Source organism: Opisthocomus hoazin, chromosome 3 (assembly GCF_030867145.1).
Source record: "Opisthocomus hoazin isolate bOpiHoa1 chromosome 3, bOpiHoa1.hap1, whole genome shotgun sequence".
In the NCBI taxonomy this organism is placed as follows: Eukaryota; Metazoa; Chordata; class Aves; order Opisthocomiformes; family Opisthocomidae; genus Opisthocomus; species Opisthocomus hoazin.
Window position 1 is genome coordinate 108,519,950 of NC_134416.1, and position 27,363 is coordinate 108,547,312.

General features: G+C 41.7%; 2 protein-coding genes across 7 annotated transcripts in view; one reads left to right on the top strand and one right to left on the bottom strand.

Moving 5' to 3' along the window:
* The window catches only part of FARS2 (phenylalanyl-tRNA synthetase 2, mitochondrial), a 236,682-nt gene extending 211,702 nt beyond the window's left edge, over positions 1 to 24,980 (bottom strand). For 2 of the 4 annotated variants that reach the window (XM_075417198.1, XM_075417197.1), the window contains exons 1-3: positions 24,744 to 24,980; positions 19,298 to 19,360; positions 18,414 to 18,542 (exon numbers count right to left, since the gene is read on the bottom strand). The gene's annotated coding sequence lies outside the window, so the exon portion shown is untranslated. The remainder of the gene's footprint in view (positions 1 to 18,413; positions 18,543 to 19,297; positions 19,361 to 24,743) is intronic. The other 2 variants (XM_075417199.1, XM_075417200.1) reach the window with 2 other exon arrangements.
* A 91-nt stretch (positions 24,981 to 25,071) lies between these two features.
* Positions 25,072 to 27,363, top strand: part of LYRM4 (LYR motif containing 4) — an 80,704-nt gene continuing 78,412 nt past the window's right edge. For 2 of the 3 annotated variants that reach the window (XR_012763539.1, XR_012763538.1), the window contains exon 1: positions 25,078 to 25,244. Coding sequence is in view for 1 of the 3 variants with exons in the window: in XM_075417201.1 (XP_075273316.1) it covers positions 25,159 to 25,244 (86 nt within the window). In the remaining 2 variants the exon portion in view is untranslated. Of the gene's footprint in view, positions 25,245 to 27,363 lie in introns of all 3 variants that reach the window. The other variant, XM_075417201.1, reaches the window with a different exon arrangement.

Below are 27,363 nucleotides of genomic sequence, written 5' to 3' on the forward strand. Positions count from 1 at the left end.
ATCAGAGCAGAACACTCAGCGTCCTGAAGAACCAAAGTTTTCCTTCTATCAACTAAACAGATTTTTTTTTTTTTCTTCACTTGAGGCACCTGCTCTGAATCACTCCCTGAAGAAGCTTCTCTCTCATACACAATACATGGAACTAACTTCAAGGAAAAAAAAAAAAAATTAAATACCAGAACAAAACCACAAAAGGCTGTTCTGCCCCACTCTCCCATAGGACCTGAAGATTTAATCCATCCATTTTTTTGGCCTCAGGTTAACCTGTAATGCACACCACATGCACAACCAACCAGAGTAAGTATTATTTTGGTGCTTCTATTTTCCAGCGTCACAATACTTATCTCTATTGCAGTAGCCTTCATGCAGGTTAATTACGGATATTCCCTTTATTTAGGACTCTGTCAAAAAACCACAAGTAACTAGTAATTTCACTCCCAAAGTATTAAAAAAACAGAATTATTTTCCTGCTTAAATACTACCCATATCTAATGAGCAGGCTAGAATTTCTTCACCTCTCAAGACAGGAACAATAGCTGTAATGCTTTAATCCTGCAGGTTAATTGAAAATCTTACAAGCCTTTATCTACACACCATAAACTTTAATAGAAGCATCTTCTATCATAATTCACAGGTTTAAGTAGTTATGCATGTGACCCCTAAACTCGTACTGATTACTTCCAACAGTCTGTAAAGTTTTAGAAGGAACAAACAGTGATAACACACTGACATAAAATGGAATAATTGTAGAGATCAAAAAAAAAAAAGACAATCATCTGATTTTTTGTTGTTGATTTGTTTGTTTATGCTTGGGGAAGGAGGAGTATTTTCTACATGGTATTTGGAGAGGGGAAACAAAAAAAAAAAAAAACACACCACATTTTCTTCACTGGAGCTATTTTCTTGTCACTCCTACAAAAACCAAACAGTTAGAAGATGGGCACGTAAAAGTAAGTTTGTCTCCTCCTGGTTTTTGAGACTATTTTAGCAACGCACAACAGGAAAACTGCTCAGCTCTAAAGTCCCTCCTCCCAGTTCAGAAAACAGTCAAAAAATAAAGCAGAGGTCTCCGCCCATGCCTGTCCTTTCATTATCCCATTTTTATGGAGCACTTCATATCACTTGGCATTCCATTTAACGTCTCCAGCTTCTGAACGGGAGGATGAGAGAAGAAACCAAGTTTTCATTCTATGAGGATACTTTCCTTACAGAAGAAGCTCAGAAACGTGGGGTTTTAATTTTCCAGGCCCAAAACAAAGGTGGCTGGCAACTGCAACCACCAACATCGAGTCTTTGTTTCAAAACATAGAAAAATAAATCATGGCTTGAAACTATCAACATATCATTTAATTAGCTTTACCACACATGAATTGAAGAGCAAGCTCTGACAACAGGAAGCACAATTCTGTTTATGTGTCTTGCAAAGGAAGCATGTATGCTTTCTAATCTTGATCTGAATATACAAGAGCACTCTGATCCCTTTCATCATCTGTGAGGAAAGAAGAAAAGGTGAGAAAATCCCCAGCCACACATACCGTGGATAGACACACATCTGGAAAGGAAAAAACCACTAGTTTGGGTAAAGTCGGGGTAGGGAAGAAGGCTGACACAGAGTTGTTCCCCGGTCTATCAACAGACCTTGATTTGGGATAGATCAGATCCAGGAGCTGGTACCAAATTTGCTGCAGTGGGTAATCATTCATGTCAGTGCCATTTACATATGTGTGCACACACGAGCACACACACAAATTATATATATGGATTTGATTACAAGCTATTACTTGGTTATGCTTTTCTCTAGTTGATTGAGGAACACTGCTATCCAATTTCTCTTTCTCTTTGAAATTACCTGGGAACATGTGTGATATATTTTCCGTTAACTGAAGTATTTACTCTGAGACTGCACGCACATCTCTCAGACATGCCTTGTCCTAGCCAGAAGTTATTGGAAAGAAGAGATGAAATCCCTCTGACCATTCCACTCACACTGTCAATCTAGATAATACAATGCTCCTTCCTACTTCCACATCAGTAATGGTTGAACTTTGCTATTTTATATTAAAAACAAGAGTAAGGAGAAAAATATGGATTTTAAGGATCTACAGAACTGAAGGCTCATGTCCACTAAGAACAAGCATAATTTAGTGTCGCATGGATTACTTCATAAGGACTGGCTGGGGAAAATAAAACTTGCAAGCTGGCTACTAAGAAGATGACAAAAAAAGATATCCTCAAGCCCAACACTCAGCAAACACGCAAAGACCTTGCATCAGCCCCTACTGGAGATCCCTTGGTTACATTAGAATAGAGAACAACTGAAAAAACAGAAGAAAAAAAAATCCACCAGATGGCTCTAAATGAGGAGAACAGAGACAGGTGACTAACTAGTCTGAGAGGAATAAAAATAAAACAGGAGCAGTGCCACAGCATTATCAGTTTTGTTGAGCCACCTGTAGAGGTAGCAGGCTTACCAATGAATGCCAAAAATGAGTAGTGCCCATCTGCTCACCCTAATAAATATCCTTTTCTAGAAAAAATACAAAAGAATACAATTCCCTCAGCACTATTCACATGCTTTCAGCAGACCTGTTTAAAACATTTACTTGGGTCTCACATGGCTTAACAACTACTTGCCATGAACACAATAACGCTTCATGATGACCCTTGGAAGTACGTGGCAAGTCAGCAGCTGTAAGAATTCACAACAGAAAGCTCCAACAACTTCCCTTTAAATAAGCAAAAGCTGTGTAGCTATCCCCGCCTTCAAAATGTCTTCAGAAAGATATCCCTGGCCACCTGAATGGACTGATGGCAAAGCCCTGAACAGGAGGGGCTGTTCAGAACTTGCAGAATTAGTACTCCTTTGGAGGGCAGAGCAGTGGAAAGTATCTCCATTCAAAAAGAAGTACAAGAACCACAGTACAAGCTCAATTTCCCTCCTCTGCTGGCCTCCCCGAGTGGCAACAAGTATCATCCTTCTGATTCTAAACTGGGATTGAGAAAGGAGGTTAGAGCTGGCAGAGGGTGGAATGGGGAATGCTCAGGTCACTCAGAGTACCACTACACAAAGAAATGGAAAACTCAAGTATACAGGTTTGTTTGCCTTCATGAGTTTGAAAGCAAAATGCCTCTTCTTTAGCACTAACCTTTATCAGCTCCAAACATTGTTTTTGCAGTGAATGGAGTCATAGGAGTTTGCAGAAGAAATTTCAACTTTCTAAGACTGAGGTATTTCCAAGCTGGCCTTTTGATTCAGAAGTATATTTATTTTTCATCCATGACATATGCAGCTGAAAAAACCCACCTGTTCTGTTTAACATCTTGAATTCTACCTCATCAATAAAAGCAATTCAATCATATAAAACTCTGGATTCACATTAAGTTACCTAGAACAGGAGAGGCCTTTATACGTTCACAACCATCTTTGCAAATACAAAGTCATCATACTACTTCAGTTTCCTTTACACTAGGACTTGTGCATGAATGTTTCATGCTAAATTTTGCTTTTCATACGGCAAGAATGTGACAGAACATAAAATATGCTTAAACATGCACGAACAGAAAATAAAGAACACAACAAAAAGCACTTTTGACGCAACACAACCACAAAATGTGAGCACTTCTCTATAGTCAAAAGTTCTGTACGTGTCTGTACACAGGAGGCCAGAGTTTCTTTCACAGTTACTAGAACAGATTTTCTAAAACTTCCAAACAGCAGTTTTAAAAATGACCCATACTAAAATGAAGCACAGAGATACTGCACTGGGTGCAACACAGAAGAGCTATGCACTACTGAAAGCTTACTTGTCTGCTCAATTTAATATTCCGGAAACTCCTTTCTTCAAAATTAAACTTATTTTGACTATGTAAATTCCTTTAAACTTGGTTGTCTTCAAAATTTTGTATCTCAACAAGAGCTACAAAAAGTCTGACCAACTGTTCCTGGGACTGAAGCGAGACGCTTGGATCTTAAAGTCTCCAGCACCTTTCCCAAGTACCAGCTGCAAAGCCCGGCTCTTCCAGCTGCAGCACAAAAGACAACTCTGTAGCCATGCACGTTATTGCCACTGTTTTGTATTCCTGCATTCACATCAACCCAGTGCCAAGTAACAAAAAGCAGCTAACACGATTTGGTGCATCCGTGCACTGGCCCACACTGAAATAACGAGAGCTAGGAGTGGCAACTCTCAGATGCAGCGCCAAGCAGAAGACTGCCTGAATCCGAACGAACAAAGCCTCCACCAAAGCAAACACACTCTCCAGGTCAGGTTACAGGTTTTTAACAATAGCATTTTTCACATGGCATCCCCTTTCTAGTCCAATAAAAACAGCTGTTTGGTTTCTTTAAATAAATATTTTCATGAAACAGTTGGAGCAAAGCCTGCATCACTGAAAACCTGCACGTGAAACAGACATCCTTAACTTTTTATTATTGCAAAAATGTATCAGGAGAAAATGTAACATTCCTACAATGTTATCATCCAACATTAGTAGCAAAATATTCCTGCTATTTCCTCCTTCAGTTTTCTGCATCTGATTTTTAAAACCTGCGTTTCATTCAGCACGGTACGAGTAAGTGACATTGCTGTGGGTGACAGACCTTGCCCATGCCAGGAGAACCAACAGAGGCAGCTGTGCCCACAGCCAAATAAAGGGCTTTGGGCAGGGCTTTGCACCCGCTGTGCAAGGCTGCTTCTCGTACCTCTGAGAACAGAACAAATCAAAAACTAGTTACAGATACAATATATTTTCTCATTTTATCAAGCATTAAGTTGTTCTCTTTACGAAAAGGAAAAAGACATGCCCGTAAGTGGTGTCACTGATCTATCGTTACACTGCCCACCGAGACCATTCCACATCCTTTGATACTGGGCTCGTGGGGACAGGATTCATCCCAGAGCATGGCATCCTGCCTCAGCTGTGCATAACAATCTTAATTTAAGAAGAAACTGTAATCACCTAAGCAAATATACTCCTAAACTTTAACCTTCAACAACATTTCATATCACATTATCTGAAAAAAAAACCCACACAAGAAAGTTTCAGCATTTTCTTTAAAAAGATGTGCACGACAGCAACAAAACTTTACTCAATTCTTCAGGTCTTCATTTTACACTGCATTTTATTTTTCTAATCTGCCTTGCATTCCTATTTGATTAAATACAGCTAGCTAGTAAGAATTACTCTACCCAGACCTGAAAATATTTCAGCATTTTAGAATCTGGGCTCAAAAATCTTCCCAGGAAGAAATATTTCTACTTGTGTCAGTGGAAGCAGGTTCAGGTTTTGGTCTCTTATGATTTCTCTTAGAGATGAAATTTTAATCTCTACAGCAACCATAAATTCTTACAGCTTTGTTCAACTGATCTTTTCTTGAATGTATCCAGAATTACTCAGTACCCGTTCATCACCATACAAAAGCAGGGGTTTTCTTCCCTTTCGTCTCCATCCAGGTTACCAGATTTAACAGTCATTGCCAGCCTCCCTGAAAGTAAAGAGCGTGGTAACTAGCCCACCCATAACAGAACCTCAGTTTTGTCACGTACCACTGAGTTTAGGGTGTTTAACAAGCTCATTCCGGCTTATTTCTACTCAAACACAGCTATTTTGTGAAAAATGGCTTTAAAAGTACATTATTTACCTGCTTAAAAAGAATCCTTCCTAGGAGAGTGGACATCTGTAATGGACATTTTAGCCACATTGGAAGAACAAATTAAATGGAAGAAATCTTTGCTGATGCTGGTACCAGATCATTTCAGCTCCCACACTACCTTAGGAACATCAGATCTTTCCAGGGCAACAGTCCCAGCGCGGCAGTGCACAACCAGCCTACCAGCAGACAGGTGAACTTTGTTCTCTGTCCTCTTATACCAGAAACCAACTCGTCTCAGCTGAAACGGGGCGGGGGGCGAGGTGGTGATTTTGTTTTTAAGGTGCTCTGTGTATCTTCTCCAAGGGTATGAATCCAATTATTTGGCCTTATCAGTGTGCTACGGGGAGTTTTGTTTAAATAATTCTGCCGGTTTTCCTGGCTGGCTTGGAAAACGAGGAAACTTCTATGAGCAAAGCAAATAAATGAGCAAAACAAACCAGATGCTCCTTCTGGTGCACAGATGATGAAAGTTTTCAGCTATCCAGACATCCTTAATTACTTTCAGCAAATAAGTAATCCGGGTAAAGTTGCTCATTGTAGTAAAGGTTTTGCATTCCTCTGAGTTAATCTCATCTTGGAGTACTCAGTATTTTATTGAGAAAATAAATAGTGCATTCTCTTCTTGCAACAAATAAACAGAGAGTAAAGGCATGAAGCGAGCCTAACAATATCTTTTCCTATAGTACCTACAGAAGCCAAGAACAGGAGGTTTTCAGTTTCTTATGCCCTTTGTAAGACATCCTGTTGCTACTAAGCAATGGCAGAGAGCTGTCTTAGCTGCAACAGTCAGCCCAGAGCCTTTACCCTGAATATTCAAGAATCAGCTTTTTAAAATTATTTGTACTATTTATTACCTTATCTAACGAGAGATGATGATAATGACAACCAGAAGACGCAAAGATCACGTGCATTACATAGCACTCCTCAGTGACTGGTGCACATTCATTCCCCAGGGTGTGGCTTATTTGTATCTAGGATTTTAGTTCAAGATCAGCAAAGAACCCTCAAGAATTCTACATCTTTCTACAGAAAGGATGCTTCACATCTCGCTCTGTTTATGCTCTGACTTCCTATGAGGACAAAAGCTAGAGAGCCTAGTTCCAAAGGCAAATCACAGGTTATAAATATCAGAAGGTGCTCGCCAGGCCATCAGAAGGGAAGGTCTGTTAGCAATCATCTGTAGAAAATATCACCATGGTTTGCTAAGAATTTTGTACTTGCATCTGGTGATGAGATCTTTACAAAACTTCATCAGTGATGCTCTGAATGGGTACAGTTTGACATATGCAAATCTTAGGTACTACATGATATTACATTTTAAGAGTGAAGTACAGTAAGGCACCATTTCATAATGTAAATATTTTCCCTAATATATGCTTGGCAGACCAGCATCTTGAAGGACACCCCGTAAAAATACTGCTAGCTTGTCATCTTATTTTTTATACAGTATCTCATATTTTAAGCAATGGAAAGCAATTCAATTTGAATTCATCAGCATTCTTTTTTCAAATCTAATTACTTTAAATATTTTCAGTAACAGAGTAAGGTCACCTGTGTCCAGATTCTGGCTTGACCGTGCACACCTGAAGCATGATCTCCAAACGACAGACTGTCACAACGATGGGTGCACGTGTGTTTCTGCATGTATGCACACGGGGAATGGGGACAGGAAAAATACATCCTCCTTTGTCAAACCACTTCCAATTGCATAGAGGATTTTTCCACGTGCTATGCTGCTCAGGCAATCAAACTGGCATCAGATGGCCCACTGTGCTAATTGTTCGGGCGTACATTGGGATGTTGCCATTGCTCAAAATACGTTGAACAGAAGCAATGGGAAACGGATACAGAAAATACAGGGAGAGTTGCATTTCTCCACCACATTTTGCAATTGCCTTAATTTCCCCTGGAATGGGAAAAACAAATACCTCCAATTCTCACAATGGGTAATTAACTACTGCTGCACTGTGGCTTCCTCTCACTGGTGATGAGTACCACAAAGGACCAGCTTTCTCAGTACAAGCAGATTTGAGAAATGGAGTTTTAAACACCCTTCCAAAATTGGAGGGCTAAGCAAATGAGCCGTATAAGGAAAAGGGTTCAGTCATTATTCCAACTTAGTCTACTCCAGAAAGAATTTTGAGCTCCAGGATAACATGACCCAGATACAAAGAGTCCTGCGGTTTAGGAACTGGAATTCTCCACATCTCAGTTGCTCACAGCATACACACTCGTTCACAATACCAGTTATAAGTCCCCCACAGAATTAATACACTAGTTACAGTGGGCGTCTGTCTCCCGCTTTCCGACTTCTCATGACGGTTACAGTCTCCTGAGAAGAAAAACTGCCCAGAACGAAAGCAAAGCCTAACGACAGCAAGAAATGGACAGTCGCAGAGTAGGGCTTAAGGATTATATGATGATTATAAGAAATATGTTAATATTATAAATCATATCAGAAATACATAAATAATAAATATTTGACCTGCTAAAGATAGCAATAACCCCAGGACCAGCCTCCTTTACAAGTGAATACAAACTTTACTTTTGTAATTCATAGAATTACAGAATAATAGAGTAATTTAGGTTCAAAAAGCCCACTGGAGGTGGTCTAGTTCAACATCCTGTTCCAAGCAGGTCGCTAAGGGACTTGTCTAGATGGGTGTGAATGTCTCCAGGGATACAGTTTCCACAACCTCTCTGGGCAGCCTCATTATAGCTAATTTGAATTTTATACTCTCTTCCATGAGTTCCTCATAAGTCCCTCATACAGAAGGGCCTGCAAAATACATTTGCTTGCTAACACACAAAGCCAAACCTGTAGCTGAGCTTGTATTTTCAAAAGGGAAAAGTGGCAGAGACTGTACCTGCAAACTTGGAAAAGATTCAAAGGCGCACAGATAGGTTGACAAGTCACACAAAGAGAAATCTCAGTTATACATCTATTTCTCAGACCTTAGAAACTCCGTTTTCTATCTACTTTGTCTCCACCTGACCTGAAGTGCAGAATGTACTAGAAACACCCTACCTTTCCTTTCTTTCTGCATCTAGCTACCAACACAACATACTGACGGACTTTGCAGCTCTGTAAGGTGAAGACAACAGACTTCTCCTGCAGAGCTGCTCATCCACAGCACTGAGAAAAAACGTGCTGAAAGAATACACTGTGATTTCTATAGTGAAGTAAACAACCAGAATGAAAAAAAAAAAGTCAAAGATTAATTGATTTCTTGGGACTCTTGTTTATAAAACTATTTTTTTTTTGTTTTGGATTTATATTCCAAACACCTAGAATATTTCTATTTCATAATATTGTTGTGGCAAGGAGGGTTAAAACCACAAAACAAGACCTGCTTTCATTTAAAAATAATTCATTTAAGATCTCATATATCACCAATGGAGATGTTCATTTGAGGAGGAAAGTTGATGCATTTATGACAAGCTATTGTGTACTTTTCCAGGTGATGGCAACACAGTGAAAGCTTTAAAGGAAGTAAATGTGTTACTGTAAAGCTCATCGTCTAAGCAGCCTTCTCCCTCTGCAGCAATCTAACAGCTTACATTTACAGTTGATTATCATTTCTATGAAGTTCCAACATTTGGTAATGATCTCCAAGACTGGAAAAAATAGCATCTTCTGTCTCAAGCCTTCTCCTGTAGGCACACTATTCTTCTAAAATAGTCTGAAAGACAACACATGCACCTCTTTTTCATAAAGCATCCCTTCTCAGTTCTTTTAAAATGTTTCAGACAGCACTCTTCTCTTTCCCACTTCCGTAAGATGTGTCAGCCAACGGAACATAATTCATCCTAAGGGAAGGCAGTTTAGAGTAAGCTTTTTTTGCAAGCAGCAGAATGAGAAAAATTTTATTTCCTCTCTGTCTGGAAGCAAAGCTTGTTTGCAGATTTGGTGGTAAGGGAAAAATTCATCCTGCTACTTGTGCTTTAGCTGAGGCATTAATAGGGTCTCTCTCCTTTATTAAGCCCTTTATTCTCACACACCACTTGTAACTTCCTGTCTCTGGTGATCTGGACATCCCTTGTGAAATCTGACTGAAATGAAAAAAAAGAGGGCTTACAGCAGATGTACAAATACCTTCTTGTGGCCATCATTTCCTAAGGAATCCATGCTTAAAAACCAGAATTCTTAAGAATATTCAACTCAGCCCAACAGTGTCTTCAAAAAGTAATGGCAAAACATAGCACCCAGCAAGACTGGCTGAAAGTAGCACTCTGGTTCCCAAAGATGATACAACTTTATTCTCACTGATAAAGGTTGTTGCTGAAGAATACATAGACAATCTGCCACTCTGGGGGCTGATTACATTTAGGTACATCTGTTTCACTGCTTTCATATCCTTCATCCAGGATACTCACTGCTTTCACGGGGCTGCAAGACGTTTAAGTGTGAACAGATTGATTAACATTCAGAAATCTGAAACAAGCTGCCATGGCATATCATTGCAGATGGACAGGGATTACTGGCCTTTGTGGAGTCAAACCATACGTGCATAGAGGGGCTGTGCAGCACAAACTGCACGTTTCTCTGTGGGTGATGCTGGATAGAAGAATGAGAGTCATTGCTTTTTCAAAGGTTAGGAGGTATGACGGCAATGATGATAATTTTTTTTAAACAGTAGACTACATGGAAACAATAAGCTACATCAGAGCCAGAGAAGCTGATGAACTGACATACTCTAACACAAGAAAACAAATCCCAGTTCTCAACCAGTAGAGGTCAGATAACTATTGTCTAGTTATATCCTTCAATATTTTGTGGCAGTCATTGAACAGCACATTTGTGACAGAGCAAGGGAAGTTTTCCCGGCTTGTACAATAATACCTTGATCACTTACCCTATGCTGTTTCAAGATATGTAACAAGCAAGATATGTTATCTTGCTTCATAATACATTAAATAATATATTTTTCTGCTTTTATTCCCATTTGACACCAAAAAAGTAGACCACATATACATTTTCCTTCTCCTGTTTGTCAGATTTGTACGTTAAAAATGTAGTTCTCTTTGTAAAAGAGGTTACTAATTCTCTGAGAAACAAAGGCTAGTGAGAAAAACCATTTGCTTACCTAGGTCCCTTCTCAAATGCAAATGCAGAAGTAGCAATACAAGCTCATCACTCAGCAGCTAGAGACAAAAAAATAACTACTTAGATCACCTACTCCATTCCTTCTCCAAGGTCTGGATCACTCCCTAAAGCATACACAGATATTCTTGTAACACATGCCCCCAAAATCATTGTAGATGACACACAACCGCACACCAGCGTGGCCTGAGCATATGTTGCACTTATTTAAGAAGGTAATGTCTGCCTCAAAAGCAGCATATGTTCAGTGCTATGTTGCAGTCACTATGGAAACTTTTTTTCTTCTAAAGCAGCAGAGAAAATAATACCCAAAACCTCAACATCTTGTTGGTGTAATATTTAATGTAGTAACTCTTAAATGCCCCTGCGCAAAAAATAAAAAAAAAAAAAAAAATCGAGGGTCCTTCTAATGTTTTTGACTGACACAGACCTAATTTTTTTAGGTTAGTTTTCAATGACAGGTATGCAACTGACACCTTGCAGAATCCCTATTTATTGTACTAAAAATTGGGTGCAAACTATCAAAAGTATAAGCAAACCCAAGTGACAGATTTCTGGCTAGTTACACAACTGCTAAATTGAGAAAGGCTTATAAGCTAACATCCCACTTTCTACCTGGGTATTTATCCCTACTGTTCTGATGTATGCTACCAACACATAAGAAGTCTGGTAGACTTCATAAAGTCTTAGACCATAAATCATTCAGACTCACAACAGGGTCTGCCAATATTGGCAAACAAACACAGGACACATCTACACGGAATCTCTGCGTTCAGTGTCACCACCCAGAGCCAGCTCCCAGCACCCTCCCTCGCTCGCCCCAAACAGAATGTTAACTTCATGAATTGCCACAGCTAAGGCACTGGGGCAGGTCACCTAACACGGTACAGCCCAGCATGGGTGAATGTGATAGAAATCTGGCTGAGGGTAAAAACGTTTCAAATGCTCAGGTGAGACATTTGGCCATTCTGAACTGTGACTGTGCAATGGCTTTGCCTACAAACCTGCTGCAAACTTGGCTTTATGCAGAGAGGTTACCTCTGGTTGCCCCTCAAACTCACATAAAAAGTAAAGGCACCTCCCAATATGAAGCTACATCGCTTTACACAATTAAAAAACACAAACCAAAACGAAAATGACAGCATTCCTAGAGGTACCTTCAACATGATCTACAATAAAAACACACTTTATTGGACAACTAAACATTTGACATTCGAGAACCTCCCTTTCGCCCTCAGGCGAGGACAATCTATCAAAAGTTTGCATTTTTAACCCTCAATGTTAAATATAGCTTAAATAGTTTTGTTCTGTATCATTAAAAAGTAGATATACACTAAAGTTACAATCTGCTCACTTTTTCAGCATAAAAATATTTTCAATGACACAGAAATAGATCTGTTCTATGTGTAATGTAAGATGATCAGATATGTTGTTGTAATTAGAATGAAAGAAAAAGAGGCTTAACAGTAAAACGTCTGGCTTTTAAATGAAGGTCCAACCCTAGGAAAGCCAACTGTGGGTACTCCTGCACTTGCTGTATGATAGATACACAAATATATTGGTTTATGTATTTACCATCTCCATAGGTAAGACACTAGAGGAGCCAACATACCAGCATTTCCCAGGCTTGCTACTAATTAAATCACACGCATACAGGTTCAATCCAAGAATGATCAAAGTTAATAAAAAAAATTCCCATTTAATTCAATGACCTGTGGATCAGTTCCAGATAGCTAGCTGCTACTCCATCCTCTTTCTTCTTTATCAAAAGCACTTCAACAACATGGAAGTGATAGGAGTCTACAGATTTTGTATCTCCCCTCAGATTTGAATTTTAAATTATCTGAGAGTTGACTACATTACATACAATTAAGTAATCTTTCCCATAAAGCTACATTAGAGGCTACTCCAGGTTTTGAAGGAAAACAGAATACTACTATTCTTGTTACATCAATAGCTTTAAAAGATTTCAACTATTTCTTTCACATAAAGGTTTAGCCTCATTATAAATTTTTGTGCCACATCGTTCACCACTGCAGCAATAGACTGCCATATCTGAGCATGGAAAATGTCAGTCCAATGTACTGGAAATAGAGCACTAAATTTAAAAGGCTTCCTAAGATTAACAGAAAGATAATCTAAAATAATCTAAAATCAAATAACTATCTGTTTCTAATTACAGTTGAAATGCAATGTCACAATTGTCAGACAACTTCACTAAAATGGACATTACATTTATGAAACCTATCTGAACTGCCTTTGATTCAATTCTTGTCAACAATGCTTTTTCACATTCTATTTTTCACTAAATGCTTGTATTGAAAGTGATAATTTAACTTCAGCACCTCGGAACTCAGCTCCCAGTGCTGCACAGATGCTTAGCTCTGTCTCTTTGTAGTCTGGGTTTCAGCAGATGTCCATTCAGATCAGCCTAAAGGCTCCCATTCATTTAAAGCAGAGCTGGATGGGAGTTGCTGTAAAATCTTTAATTGGGAATCCAATATATGCATCACTGCTATTAGCCATCACAATGTCTTAAATCTAATGAGCATTGCACAGGAAATTAAATAATAAAAAAATAATCTTTTCTGTTCAAGAATCAAGAGTCAGTTAAATGAAAACTGAAGTTGCTGGCTTTCGACAGAAGAAATGGTGTCTGTGCCTAAAACTTCACATTCCATCTATACAGGGATACAAGCTTAAATGAAAAATGTCATTTTGACATAGTTTCAATAAAAACGCTGCCTAGTTGGCCATCTTGCATCCTTCCTACTCTAACAGAGATTTCAAGCCTTTCTTATCGGAAAATACATTTTCTTTGATCAAATCCATCACATCCAAGCTCAAAAAGTGTTGTAGGTATAACCAAAGAGGTCGACTCTTAGCACCTCCTTCTATTTCATCTTAGAGAACCACATTAAAAACAACAAAAAAGGAATGGTGTCACTACAACCTTTATTACCACACCTCAGGTCTGCTTCGCTGTAGCTGCTCGAAGCCCCAGACAGCTCTGCAGCACCACTGGGAACCTTCTGAACAGGGAATCAGAGCAGCAGGGTTTCATTCCCATGCCATGCACAAACATCCCTCACTGAGCCCTGAAATCCAGAACGGGAACATGAAATGATCTCCCAGTCTGCTTGCCCCTTCGAGGCTGAAGAGAGAGGTGCCAGAAAACGATGGCTGAAATTCCTACCATCTCTCTTCTGCTTCGCTTTGCCAGAGAAGATTTGTGCAGAGCCACTTCTAGGCATCCAGTTAAAAACAATGCTAGCAGGTTTTTTTGACTGGGTCCAGACATGTAAAAAATGGTTCCAAACTCAGCTGTTAGTCAACTGAGTACAAACAGAGCTGCAGAATAACATAGACTATTGTAGTTTACGATACAATGACTAAAAAACAATTCTTACAAATTTACCCAGGTGCTAACACGGCTCTTGAAAAACACTTGAGAAACTTTCTTCTACTTTAAAACACTGCTGTCAGCCCACTCTCCTTAGTAGGGGCCCATTATCTCTGAAACATGTAAATGGGACCTACAAGTTGTACTAAGAAGTAAATTCTATTTACTCCAACACTTTTTCTTTAGATAATGCAAAAGTCTTTATTGTTTTGGTACGATTCCCTGGTGCTGAAGCTCTTTTCTGTTAACTGAGTGAAATAAAAACCAATGACCAAATTTTTTTAATTCTTCCATTCGTGTGCTAGTGACTCTGGCTTTTGTGTTCCCTTACTGTTAATAGGGCTTAGAAGCAAGACCCCTTGATCGCACAAGAACCATTACCTCAAAGTCTTCAGCTGGAATTCCAAATATACTATGTTCCAGCAAACAAAATCTGTTTAGAAACTCTGTATCATCATTTACATTCGATCCCAAATCACATGGGACTTTTAAGCAGGGGAAAAAAAAAAAAAAGTAAAACAAAAGCACGGGAAAAATGCAGCTAGCCTACACAGAGTGTGGTATTGACTGGCATGTTGTAAACAGAGAAAAAAAAACAAAAACAAAAACAAAACAACCCACCACACCCACCACATTAGTTTCTAAATGACACAGTTCATTCCAACCCATTGAGCCTACACAAAATGCTGGATGCACACAAACAGCAGCATTTGCAAACAACACAGACAGCTCCTCTAACAAGTCTCACACAATTACAGTATCTGTCTCAACACAGTTCGTCCCACAGCAATACAAATTTCAAAAGGTAAAACAAAAATGAAGTAAGTTTGCACTGCTAAATATTTTCACTTTGGTTTCCTTTACCCTGGTCTTTTTTTCCCCCCCCCTCACTACCCCAGTGTTATTTCTTTGATTCCAGCTCTAACATTTACCACAGGTGGACGGATAATGTATTTCTTCAAAATCTCACATGACTTGATCAAGCCTCTGTGCTGCCTCATCACTCTTCCAACACATTGCTGGGCTGCAAGACGAAAGGCTGACTTTGCTCTTTTAGAAACAAGTGTATTCAAGAAGACCCACAAAAATTAACTGCCTAGCCAACCTCCATAAACAAGCTTAAAAATTTTACTTTTGATAACCTGTATACATTCATAAGTGTAGACTATACAAAGATAGAAAACCCAATTCGCAAATACTCTACTTATACTGTGAAACATTACCTGTAACTGTAGCTAAAGAAATGTATTGAGTAGGTTTAATCCCTAAGGGTAAAAAAGCATGGTCTTTTGCCTTAAAAATACTTTAACTGCAACAAGTGATACTGAATTACAGATAGTGCTGCTGAGAACTACCGATTCAAAATTTTATTATGAAATCCCTCAATTTAAAGTTCTGCCGACTCAAATAAATACAAGTCAAATTTTAAAATGGATTTGCTTAATCCTGTTCTAGTTACCCGATACAACTGCGCTCTGGTTCTGTTCAAGTTTCCAGCTGGGATTACATATGAAGTGTCATTGACTAAACTATTCAGGCACACCCACCTTGTAGCACTGTGTTTGATTATGCCTGAACACTATTACCTTTACAGTGTTCAAAATGCGTTAACATCTCCTACAACTTGTTAAGAAGAACTAGTACCAAGGCATTCTGTAGCAAGCAAAGCAAGGGAAGTATGACTTAAAATACAGGTTTAAATTGCATCTCCATCCAGTCCTGCTACCACAAGATAAAAAAAAGTTTGAGAGTATCACAGTAGAAAGAGCCAAGACTAGTATCACTAACTTTTTTTGTCTTTAGTGCTAGAAAACAGGATAAATTTGGGTCCACAGCTTACAGCACCTCAGGATAATGGGCTCCCTTTGTGGTTTGTTACTTTTAATGTTATGAGGTAATATCTGCTTATAAGGCTTGCTAATGTTGATACAGTTACTCCAGATAAAGCACAGCACAGAGAACAAAAGAAAACCTTTATCTGAAAGGCCTTGAGAAAGACATGTATTTTAATTATGTCAGAGCACCCTTCTGTGGCACCAGATACTTGAAAATCACACTTCCCTCCAAGGCAAGCCTCAGTGAAATAACAGTTAGACAGAGATCAGGATATACATCTCAAACTATGGCGCACAGAAATACTTCTCAGTCCAATCTTTAGATAACAGAGGCAACATCCCCTCATCTTGCATTCTGAGCCAAGATATACACACTGACTGGGTGGAAGAAGCTGTACAACTTAGGAGAAAAAAGAAAACAATAACATGAAAGAATCAGATCTTCAATATTAGTGAAGAATGAGGTGTTATTATAGTCCAAGGTTACATATGACAAAACAATCTTCAGTTCATGCCACGTCCATTATGTACTGAGAGAATCAAAATTAAAACACAATAATTGTTCTTATTTTTCTCTTTAAAACAATTTGTAGAATTGCCAGTTGCAACACACTGAAAGATCAAGTTCCACACAGACCCAGCAAGCTCTGTCACTCAGGGTCTGGAATGAGAGCAGTCAGGGGACACTGTGGTCAAATGAACTAGAATCAGGTGAGGAAATAGGATTTGGTAGAACCTGCAACGTCTTTTAAATGGTATTTATAAAAAAATTCTCAGAAAACAACACAAGGAAAGCATGGTGTTTCCACATACTTAGTTCAAGTCTTCATCTATCCAGCAGAATTTCTGTTTGTAGAATGAATATTATATCACAAATATAAGCTACTACAAGAAAATAGTGAAAAAATGGCAGTGTCAGAATGAGATACACTGGGGTGGAAGGGTGGGGGAATACGAAACCCAAAGTGTGCAGGGAAGGAGAAGGACAGAATGCAAAACAGAAGGAGCTAACCTTTACCGAGCAATATCTCTGTTTAGAACAAACTTCTTCCACAAAACTTGACAAAGCTAGTGTGCCAACATAAAAAGCAAGTAGCTTGTCCAAGTTCAAAAACCTACACAGAGCTGGTATTTAATAACCTCTTCAATATCTGATAATTTTACATGTGCAATACTGTATCTGTCCATTTTAGAACACTATCTTCCCAAGGAAGAGCTGGTGTAATGCACCATACAGTGTTTCACCTTGAAAGTAATTAGTATAATAAAATCAAGGTAAAAACAAATGTTGAAAAAAAGCTATGTTTACAGGCAAAATAAATAAGAAAACAATGAATAGATTATGCTAATATTCCCAAAAATAAGAACACACTCAATGAAGGTCTTGAACACTGTCTTGAACATCAAATCAATTTTGAAACCATACACAAAAAGAAATTTAAAAGAAACTCCATTAAAACTGCAAGGATGGTGATAATTTGCTCTGTTTGTCTGTTTTTTCCCATTTGCTACAAAGCATATCTGAAAGGGTTAATCGCAGAATTTCTAGAACACGGAGATATTTAATTCAGGACTCCAGACAGATGAACTCTCATAAATCTTGCCAGAATGCCACTTCAAACTATTTCTTCATACATTCCTCCTTCCTGTCTTTCTGCAGGATGTTAAACCCATCCCTACAGCAAAGCTGGCAGCTCCATTTCATAGGTCTGCATCTCCACCTAAATCCACCCTCAGTCCCAGTTTGAGCTAAGACACAAAACTTTATGAAGGTTCATGGACAGACATTCCCTTTAGCCTATTCTGCTACGGGGACAGGAACATAACGGACTGGAAGGTTAATGGTGGGATTTCTAAGGCCACTGCCGTTGCCTCTCCCAGCAGCTCACTCCCCATTCATCAGGGCATCCGATGCTGGACTGTAACTTGCATCAGTTTTAAATGGTTTGTAAAGTAAGGAGAACCTAATTCTGCCACCTGTTCTTACACCGAACAGCAACTCATTGCTTATGCAGTTGGACAGATTTCAAGGGGATTATATTCAAAGATACGGACATACTCCAATACAAAGATAACAGAATTTGTCCTTCTGAAATTGTCCTTCAGAAGATTATTATCTTCTACCTATCTACCTACTACTATTATCTACCCGTCTTTAGATCTCAAGTCTTGTTATTTTCTTTGTCTTCATACTAGGAGTGAGGAAATGCATGAATTCTATATGGAAAGCAAAGTGCTACAGTTAGCATACCTAGTCAGCATACCTGTCTTTAACAGTTGGTGAAGATGAAAAGAGGTTTTTTACATTATTATTAATTAATATAAAGAAGGACGAAAAACTTGTTACTACCTAAAAAGGCTGGCAGCGCTGGTGACAAAGACAGATTCAGAAAGTTGAATTTATTTGTAATCACTTACCCGCAGCCAGAGATAATTTTTGCTCCGCCCTGCTTCCTTGGCCCACGAGCTTTAGTCAGTGTTTGTTTTCTTCTTTTTAGGGACAGGCTGAAAGGCAAATTTTGGCACGGCCACGCCAGATATAATAAACTGAAACAGAAATAAAATAAAAAGAAAGGTCTCTTTAGAAGCGTAAAGGCATGTAGCAAACATTGACAATTCATCTTATCTCACAAGTGCATTAGAAGCATGAGATATTTAGAAACTTGTCCCTAATGCACTATAATGAATGCTGGCCAGAGCTCTGGGGACACAAAACTCATAGCAACACCAGATGAAAAATCAAAAATGTCAAGGATCATGGAAAATAAAGTTATCTTAAACTCTGTTACTACAGTTTGGTAATACGGGTATATTGTTTTCCTGTTTTAAATGAAAACTTTGCTTCTGCTTTATACTTCAACTGTTGGATTTTTTTCTGGACCAAAAGTCCAAGCTACCAGAACAAAAAGTCGTATGGATGCATGGCACCATATAAAATGAAAATCATTACAAGCAGAAACTCTTATTTCCCCTCCCCTCATCACACAGTCAGAAAACTAAACAAATAGAATCATAGAATAGTTTGGGTTGGAAGGGACCTTTCAAGGTCATCTAGTCCAACCCCCCCTGCAGTGAGCAGGGATATCTACCACTAGACCAGGTTGCTCAGAGCCACGTCCAACCTGACCCTGAATGTTTCCAGGGATGGGGCGTCTACCACCTCTCTGGGCAACCTGTGCCAGTGCTTCACCACCCTCACTGTAAAAAAAAAAAAAAAAAAATCTTCCTTACATCTAGTCTAAATCTACCCTCTTTTAGTTTAAAACCATTACCCGTTGTCCAACTGCAACAGGCCTACTTACAATCCACTTGATCCGTGTTGCTTTACACATCCATTGCAAGCCACAGTTTTGCTTAACCTTTCCCTAAAAAAAATTAAAAATATTAGTGTCCTCTACATGTCCCATTCTCAGAGGTCACATGTTTCCCTAATAACACCTTTTCAACATACTATACAAGAAATTTCCACTTTTATTTCACCTTGGGTAACATGTTATCTTACATCAGCTCCACTCTACCTTAAAGCAACGTGATACTTCTACCTCACTGACACTTTGCTCTAGAATTACTTCCAGGAAATAACCACATAATACGTATTTACAAGAAAATGCTTAGTGAAGTGGATTTTTGGGGAAGGACTTATGCAACAGCCCGTGACTCGAGTGGAGCTATCCTCCGACCAGAGGGCCCATGCCCACAATGCAGGGAGCAGGAGGAGAACCGGGCTGCACCCAAGGGTTGTCTTTGGTCTCCCATACCGGGACGTGGCAATGGGTAACCAGAGAAAACCCACAGCACTGTGCTAGCTGTGCGCCAGTCCCCAGTGCTGCAGCATGGAGAATCTGGAATGAACTGCATGACCTTCACCTCCACCACCACAACCAGACTGTACACATGCTTTTATACATATTCATACGTGCTTTTAAACATATTCAAATACATATTCATATATGGCAAAAAAAACCTCAAAAGAAGAAAGAACTCTGCTCTAGCAAGACATCTTAGATGCAATCACGATCTTTAAAAAGGTTGGCAGTACCATTTGCAACCAACCTGGCAAACTGGAAATCACAAGTCAGCAAAAAAGATACAGAGGTGGCTACAATGAGATTCTCAGTCCTTTCTTTACAGCTGAGTTTGCTTCCTAAGCTAAAAAATTCAATATCCACCACAAAGGGAAGAAAAAAAAAAAATCAAAATAACTAAATAAGTTAGCCTGGTTGGATGACAGCTATGGAGATATCTGATGACAGTGTAAATCACGGAGGACAGAGAGGAATTACACAGCATGACTCTCAGGCACAGAAATGAAAGAGTGGGACGAACTTAGGGAAGAGAGTGGCATAGGCTGAGCGTCAGAAAACATTTCTTAACAGCAAGATACAATATAAAGTCGAATATTTTTCCCACAGAAAGGGGAAGTTATTTGAGATGAAATTAGATAAAACACTGGAAAGCACAGCACAGACAGCATTTCTGAATTGATGAGGTCATGGAGGAGAACACTTAATAAATCCTGCCCTTCCTGCTTCTCATGATTAGGTTTTCAGTAAGATTTCAGTAAAACAAACAGCCACACAGTGAAAATATATTAATTTCTTGTTGTGTTCTTGTCTTCAGAAATACCTTGGATTTCATCAGCATTAAGTTTAGAAGTGTCATTCCCATTTGACGTGACTATTACACACGGAACTATTTTACCATTATTTGTCATTTTAATCCCTTATTACTTATTCTCCTGCCTATTGATGCAACACAAAATTACCCTTTTAATTGTGGACTTTTAAAGCACTTTTATTTCAGGCATTTCAAAGTACTTTGCCAACATATGTCCACTATCAACACCCTTCAGAATCAATATGGTGCATATCAGCATTGCATGTTATTGACCCAGATGTTATCCCATGATTGCTGGACTGTCCAGCTGCTTAACATGATACATAATTAGCAGGCAACACGATGCCCATGAAATTCTCTGGTGTTGCATGTGCCCACAGTAAATTAGAAGATTAAAACCGAGGCCAACAAGGAAAACAAAATTCAGTGTTTCTGTTTGATGCCTGCAGCACAAGAGATCATGAACCAGCAAAGGCTTAGGGGCAGTGGTAAAATAGGTATTCTCTTACACGACCAAGTGTTACAACAGAAAACCCTCTACTAGGTGTTGGGTTGGGGTTTTTTTCCCATTATTACTATTCTTACAGTCTTACTCTAAACAACATACAACATTCTGCAACTCAGTTCAGAAAGAGATGGGGTAACTCTCAAAAAGTGACTGAGAAAAGAGTTTTGTCCTGGTTTTTAGTTCCATCTGAACTCTGAGGTAGAATTTTCCAAAATGCACAAATAATTCAGGATCATAGTTGAATTTGAAACATGGAAGTTTCTCCTCCTGATTAAATTTTTTCTTTTCTGTAGGGCAACCAAATAAATATATGTTCTTTTAAAAAGCAGAGTTATTCGAGGCCTCCTTTTGACACTGTAGAAATCTTACTGCAAAGAATTTTTAAATTACAGTTTGTTACATTTGTGACTAAAATCTCAAAATTCTCGTGATTTATAGTCTTTATGTTGAAGGTCCTTCTCTACACTGTGTAGGATCTCACTGTACATGACACTGTTCATCAAGAACTAAAAGCAGGGAATAAGAGAGAGAAACCACATCACAGCAGCAGGGAAAAGTCAGCACGTTTTCACAGACTGAAAAACAGTAATTAGAGATTATAATATCGTGACAACCTATTATCATTCTGACCCCCAAAGAAAAGTAATGAACACGAGCAGCAGCGTAACAGGAAAGCACATGCTTACTGAAAGTGTTGAGTGCCATGTCATAAAGCTGAAAAAGTGTACCACAAGGAACAATTTGGCAATGTATGACAAAACATCCAATATGTACTGGAGAATGTAACAGCTGTTTCCTTTCACATCAATCCATAGTCTCTGCAGGTATTTCACCCAAATTCCCGCCTTATTTTTATTTTGAGCAGCAACATATTCAAAATATTAGTAACTATTCCAGATACTGATACTATTACGTCAAAGTGCTTATTTATTCCATGAGATGCAGAAAGACACAGGCCACCTTCCTTTCCCAGACCAAATGCCAGATGCAAAGACTTCCATACAAACAAACACTGATCAACTCCCTTCAACAACGATTATATGCCCCGCTGCAATTAAGAAAAACATATCTCTAGGCCCATCTCCATAAAATGCGACAATAAAACAGCACTAAGTTTTAAACCAGAGAAGTCTGGAGTTAAAAAATAGTCATCCGCCCATGTCATGATTGGTCCTGGCTTGGTGTCTAGATTAACTTCAGGTGTGGATTGCTGCTAGGGAAGGAGGAGGCAGTTAATAAATGACCATTACTGCTTCCCCATACGCAGGCTGCGGTGTTACAGGATACAACAGTGGTCATTTGGGGCAGTGCCTGTCCTTCAAATTCTCTGCAGGCTTGCAGTGATGCACATAGACAGAAGGCTAGCAGAAACGCGTGTACCCCAGTCACAGCAGAGGCAATGCCCACCTACCGCAGAACGACAGGACTTCTGAGACCACAGTCCACTGCTTCCAATAAAATGCAATCAGAAAATAATTCATTTTTCCAGTCAACAACGCCAATCCAACTGCACAAAGATGACAAGTTTCTGCTAAAAATTGTTCTTGCCTCCTTGAGTGTAATAAAGGTTAAACAAGGAAAGGCAGACAACAGGAAAGACTTTTTTCCTTTAGTATGCTTATTTTGCATTTGATAGTACACTGCATGTGCTTACTGCTCATTCTAAGCATATGAGGTTTCCACGCTTCTTTAAGAGAAAAACGTGGTTAATAAAAAAAAAAAAAAAATCACAAAAACTGTCAGGGAGATTCAGGAACAGGATTAGCACCTGAGGCTCTTTCAAAATCATTTATAATTACTTTACAAATACTAAATCAATAGTGTTCTTGTACACAAAGTTTACTTAATGTGTTTTGCTTTATTCACAATTACTCTCTCCTCTCTTAGAGCTGAAGACTGTAGCACCAAGACTTTATTTTTCACAATAACAAAGAGGGCTTTTATAAAATTAGATGGAATAATTGCCACACTTCTCTACAGCAGAATTTTACACAACTTTGCTAAGCTCTCAAAGCTAGGTTTTTCTCTGTACCTGACACACATGTATCTCTCAAGCTGTCTGAAGCTCACAACCAAAACAAAGGGCAGGGTTGTCACTGCTGCTTCCGGGGGAGGTGGTAAATCTGCAGACACAAAGCAAGAGCTCTGCTTTAAGGCCTTAAGCACCCAGCCACCAACAGCTGCAAAGACGGGGGAGCACCAGCACCTCAGATGGTCTCCACTTCCGGCATGGCAACCTGGGTCCACAATATGGTTGGGGCTCCAAGTGGAATTTGGTTGGTCCCACAGGCAGCTAAGGAGCATGCCTGCTTTGTATTTTCCCGTCTGGGTTTCCTGAGTACTAAAAGCTAGCCCAAAACACATTGTTTTGTAACATAGGAGGGAAGGCCTCAGAAACACGGTGCTCATCACAGTGTCTCGGTCACTTGCATTTTTCTACAAAAAGGCAATATTTACTCTAGTATGCCTAGTTTTGGCTTTGATAAAGAGACTATCAAAGATATTCTATGATTTCTTATGTGTGGAAAATCTCGGTTTCCAGAAGCCTCAAAGGGCTGCTAAAATACAGCATACTTGCAGAGATAAATTTGAGATAACGCCATGCACATCTATACTATTTACACACAGAAACATAGAACTACTTTAGTTCTACGCAATAAATTGTAAATTGCATCAGATGTACGACACAGATAATAATACTCAAAGTATATGTACAATAAAATACAAGTTCAATTCGCAATTGAAGCATTTTTGCCAGACGCATCTAGAACGTATACAAACTTCTACTACGTACAGAACACACTGCGGAAAAAGTGGGAAGGGTCTAATGATTACAAACAGATTATATTACTGAAAATATTTACAAATCAGCACTAAACACAGCTGGGGCATCATACCTGCAAGTTACAAAGTCAGTTTCATCCCGAAGCGGCAAAACTTTCAGCAGAAGAGGATACCAGACCTGTGCCGCTTCCAGCAACAAAACCCTCAGCTTACAAACAAAACCATCAGCTTACAAACAAGGGAGGTGCTTGCACAGAGAAAGAGCCCCAGCCTCACAGCACCAGAAAACAAACCCCAGGATTTGGAAAATAAACAGGCAGAAGCTACTTTGTAAGGGGTTCGGGCAGCCTGCTGTCCTGCAGAGCGCACAACGCGCGGGCCCTCTCCTGCTCCACACGCATGGGCCTGCTCCTTGAGGTCACCCAAAGCTCAGAGCTATCACTCGCTCCCCGAAAACCTGCCCAAACAGGGAACCCGAGGGCAGGGCACTGATAAAAACAGTGCAGTTTTCTCAGGACTGGAGATGGGAAAGCAAGAAAAAGGATACATGAAGAGTCCCCGTTGAAAATAAAAGCAGAGAGGCAGGAGACCCTGGCTAACCCCTCCGGCGAGGCTCGCTGCCTCATGTAAGCAGCACCCGAACTACAGCCACGCAGGTGAAGCCAGTTTAATCAGCAGCGCGCAGGATAAAGCAGGACGCGGGGAGAGGCGCAGCTCCCCTCCCGCCGCGACCCACCAGGCCCTGGGCCCACCACGGCGTTCGCCGTCCCCGCCGCCCCTTTCCAGGCCTGTGCCCCCCGCCCGCAGACCCCCCGCCACGGCCGCCCGCAGCCGCGTACCCGAACGCTGGCGGTCCGCTGCGCGCCGCTCGGGCCCGACCGCGGGGAGGCGGCGGCAGCACCTCAGGGCGGGCTGAGGCCCGCGCAGGGCCCCCGCGGCGGGCGCGAAGGGAGGGCGGGAGGCCCGCAGGAGCCGGCAGCCCTGCGGCGCTGGCTGGGCCCGCCCGCGGGGATCCGGTGGGCCCGGGACCGCCCCGAGCTCTCGGGGCTGCCTCCGCCGGGGCAGAGCCCTTCGGCCGCGGCCCTGCGCTGGGCCCGAGCCGCGGCCGCCACTCACCGCCCGGCCTTGCGCTCCCGCTCCCGCCGCCGCGGAGGCGCGCAGAGGGGCCGGCGCGGGAGGCGGCTCCGGGGGCCGGCGCGGCTGCGGGCGGGGAAAGGGGCCTCGCCGCGGGAGGCCGCGGCTGGTGCCGGCAGCATGGCAGCGTCCGGCCGGGCCCGGGTGCTGCGGCTGTACCGCGCCCTGCTGCGGGAGAGCCAGCGCTTCGCCAGCTACAACTACAGGTGCGCTCCGGGGCGGGCGGGGACGGGCTCCGGGCGGGCGGGCGGCGGCCGCAGCCCCGCTGCTCCCCGCGAAGGCGGCGGGTGACGGCAGCGGGGGGCGGAATGCCGGCGTCGCTTGGGGCTGGCCGGGGGCTCGGTTTCGGTGGACGCGGGGGAGCTGTGGGGATCCCGTGGGCGCCCGCCCGGGCCGAGCCGTGCCCCGGGGGCGGCAGCGGGAGCGGGCCCGGCCGCGGCCTGCCCGGGCCTGGGCGCCGGCGGGGGTCAGTCCCCGGGCGCTGGGCCCGGCCCCGGGCTGCCTCAGAGGCACCGGGCCGTGGGCTCTCCCCGTTGTGAGAGGCGGCGCGGAGCCGGCCGCAGCCCGGGGCAGCTCGCGTCTGGTCCGGCCGCTGCCCTGCCTGGCCTGGCCCCGGCTGGGCTGGAGGAGGCTCCCTGCCCGGCCCCGGCCCTGCTGCGGTGCCGGGTCACGGTTCCCTCGTCCCATCCCGCCGGGCAGGACGCCTCGCACGGGGCTGGCCGCCTTCCCTGGCTGTCACAGAGGCGAAGCGTGCGCCTTCCTCTGTGCTACAGGCACAGCCTGGTCTGGTTTGGAGAGGGGCTGCTCCCCGCCAGCACTGGCGAAGCTGTGTCACCCACTGGCAGCTCATTCAGTTTGCTGCTCGGCTGGACTACAGACAGAGACATGCGAGCTACCTTTGCTGTTAATCATCTCCAGCCTGGCAAGAAGTGGGAACAGCAGCCTTTGCACTTGTGGAGAGCTCTGCACTCCTCAAGGTGTAAGTATTCCCCAGACTTCATGCGTGAGGGAGTGCCCTGAGAAGTAGTACCAAACTCAGCTGAAGCTGGTGAACCTTCGTTGCTGACTCCAGACAGCAACATGTGTGCGCGTCATGTTCCTCTCCCCTAGTTCTGCTGCTATCCAGGCTTCACCCCGCTCTGTGCTGTCCTGAGTATCCCAGCTTGCCGTTATTCTGGCTAGCAGAGAAAGGATTGTATGTGATGGAGGATGGCTTGAGGCCTCCGAGATGTGCAGCTGCTGAACGGTTGCATGTAGCTGCTGCCTGGGCCACATGGCATGCTTTCAGCAACGGGCTTGTCAGCGAGTCCACAGCAGCGGGAGGAAGCAAGCCCGTGCCACCTCACAGTGCCTGCACCAGTAATTGGTGGCACCAGCCTCATGGACCACCTGTGGACCCCGCTCTGCCCAGCCCCTCGCTGATGGAGCACAGGGGACTTGAGAAATTGTTGTCATCTCTCCTCTGCAAACCATACCTGGAGCCAAGCCTCTCTCCCCGGGTCCCCCAGAAGCAAAGTACGTACCTGGGGAGTCTTGGCTCTCTGGAAATTTCAGCATGCAGCTCAAAAGCAAGGCCAACTCACACAACAGTAGGTGCACCAAGGAGTTTTCTGCTTAACATGGCGTAAAACTTTTTGTTCTGTTTCTTTTAGTGTTTTTGTACTTGCAAATTTTAAAGGCTAGAAATCATAAGATATATGTTTACCTTGGATATCAGTGATTTCTTGACACCATATCACAGTGCAGGTTTTTCCTTTCCTTAAAGGAAGATCTCGGGGTTTGGTGGGCCTGTCCTTAGATACTGTAAAATCAGCAACGGTGTAGAATGTTGCAGTGTGAACACATTTATGATCACTAAAAGCAATAGCGGTTTCTAGCAAGAAATGATTGGCAGCTATTACATGTAGAGATCTGCTGGGACCACAGCAACAGTTCTGCCTTGGTGTTTATGCCGCACCCATGGCTAAAATGGACACCCGCTAGCTTCTTCCGTGCCACGATAAGCAGTCCTGCCGCGTCCTCGGGGCTGCTGCGATGTGATATGGTAGTACCCTGGAGTAAGCCTAGTGACTTTGTAAAGAACCAACTTCTGGCCAAGTAGAAAGTATTAAAGATTAATCTTGTTGCTTCATTATTTCAGTTAGAGAATTTAAAAATATTTTATTATTGCAGACTGCGTATTTGTAAGCGTACATCTGGAATATGATCAGCTGACTCTTGTCTCGTTATTTGCTTACTGTGCTTTTTCTCTTAAATGTGTATGTACGGACTGAGATGGAAAATTCATTATTTTTGTTTTGTGACTTTTTTAGTAAATATATTCTA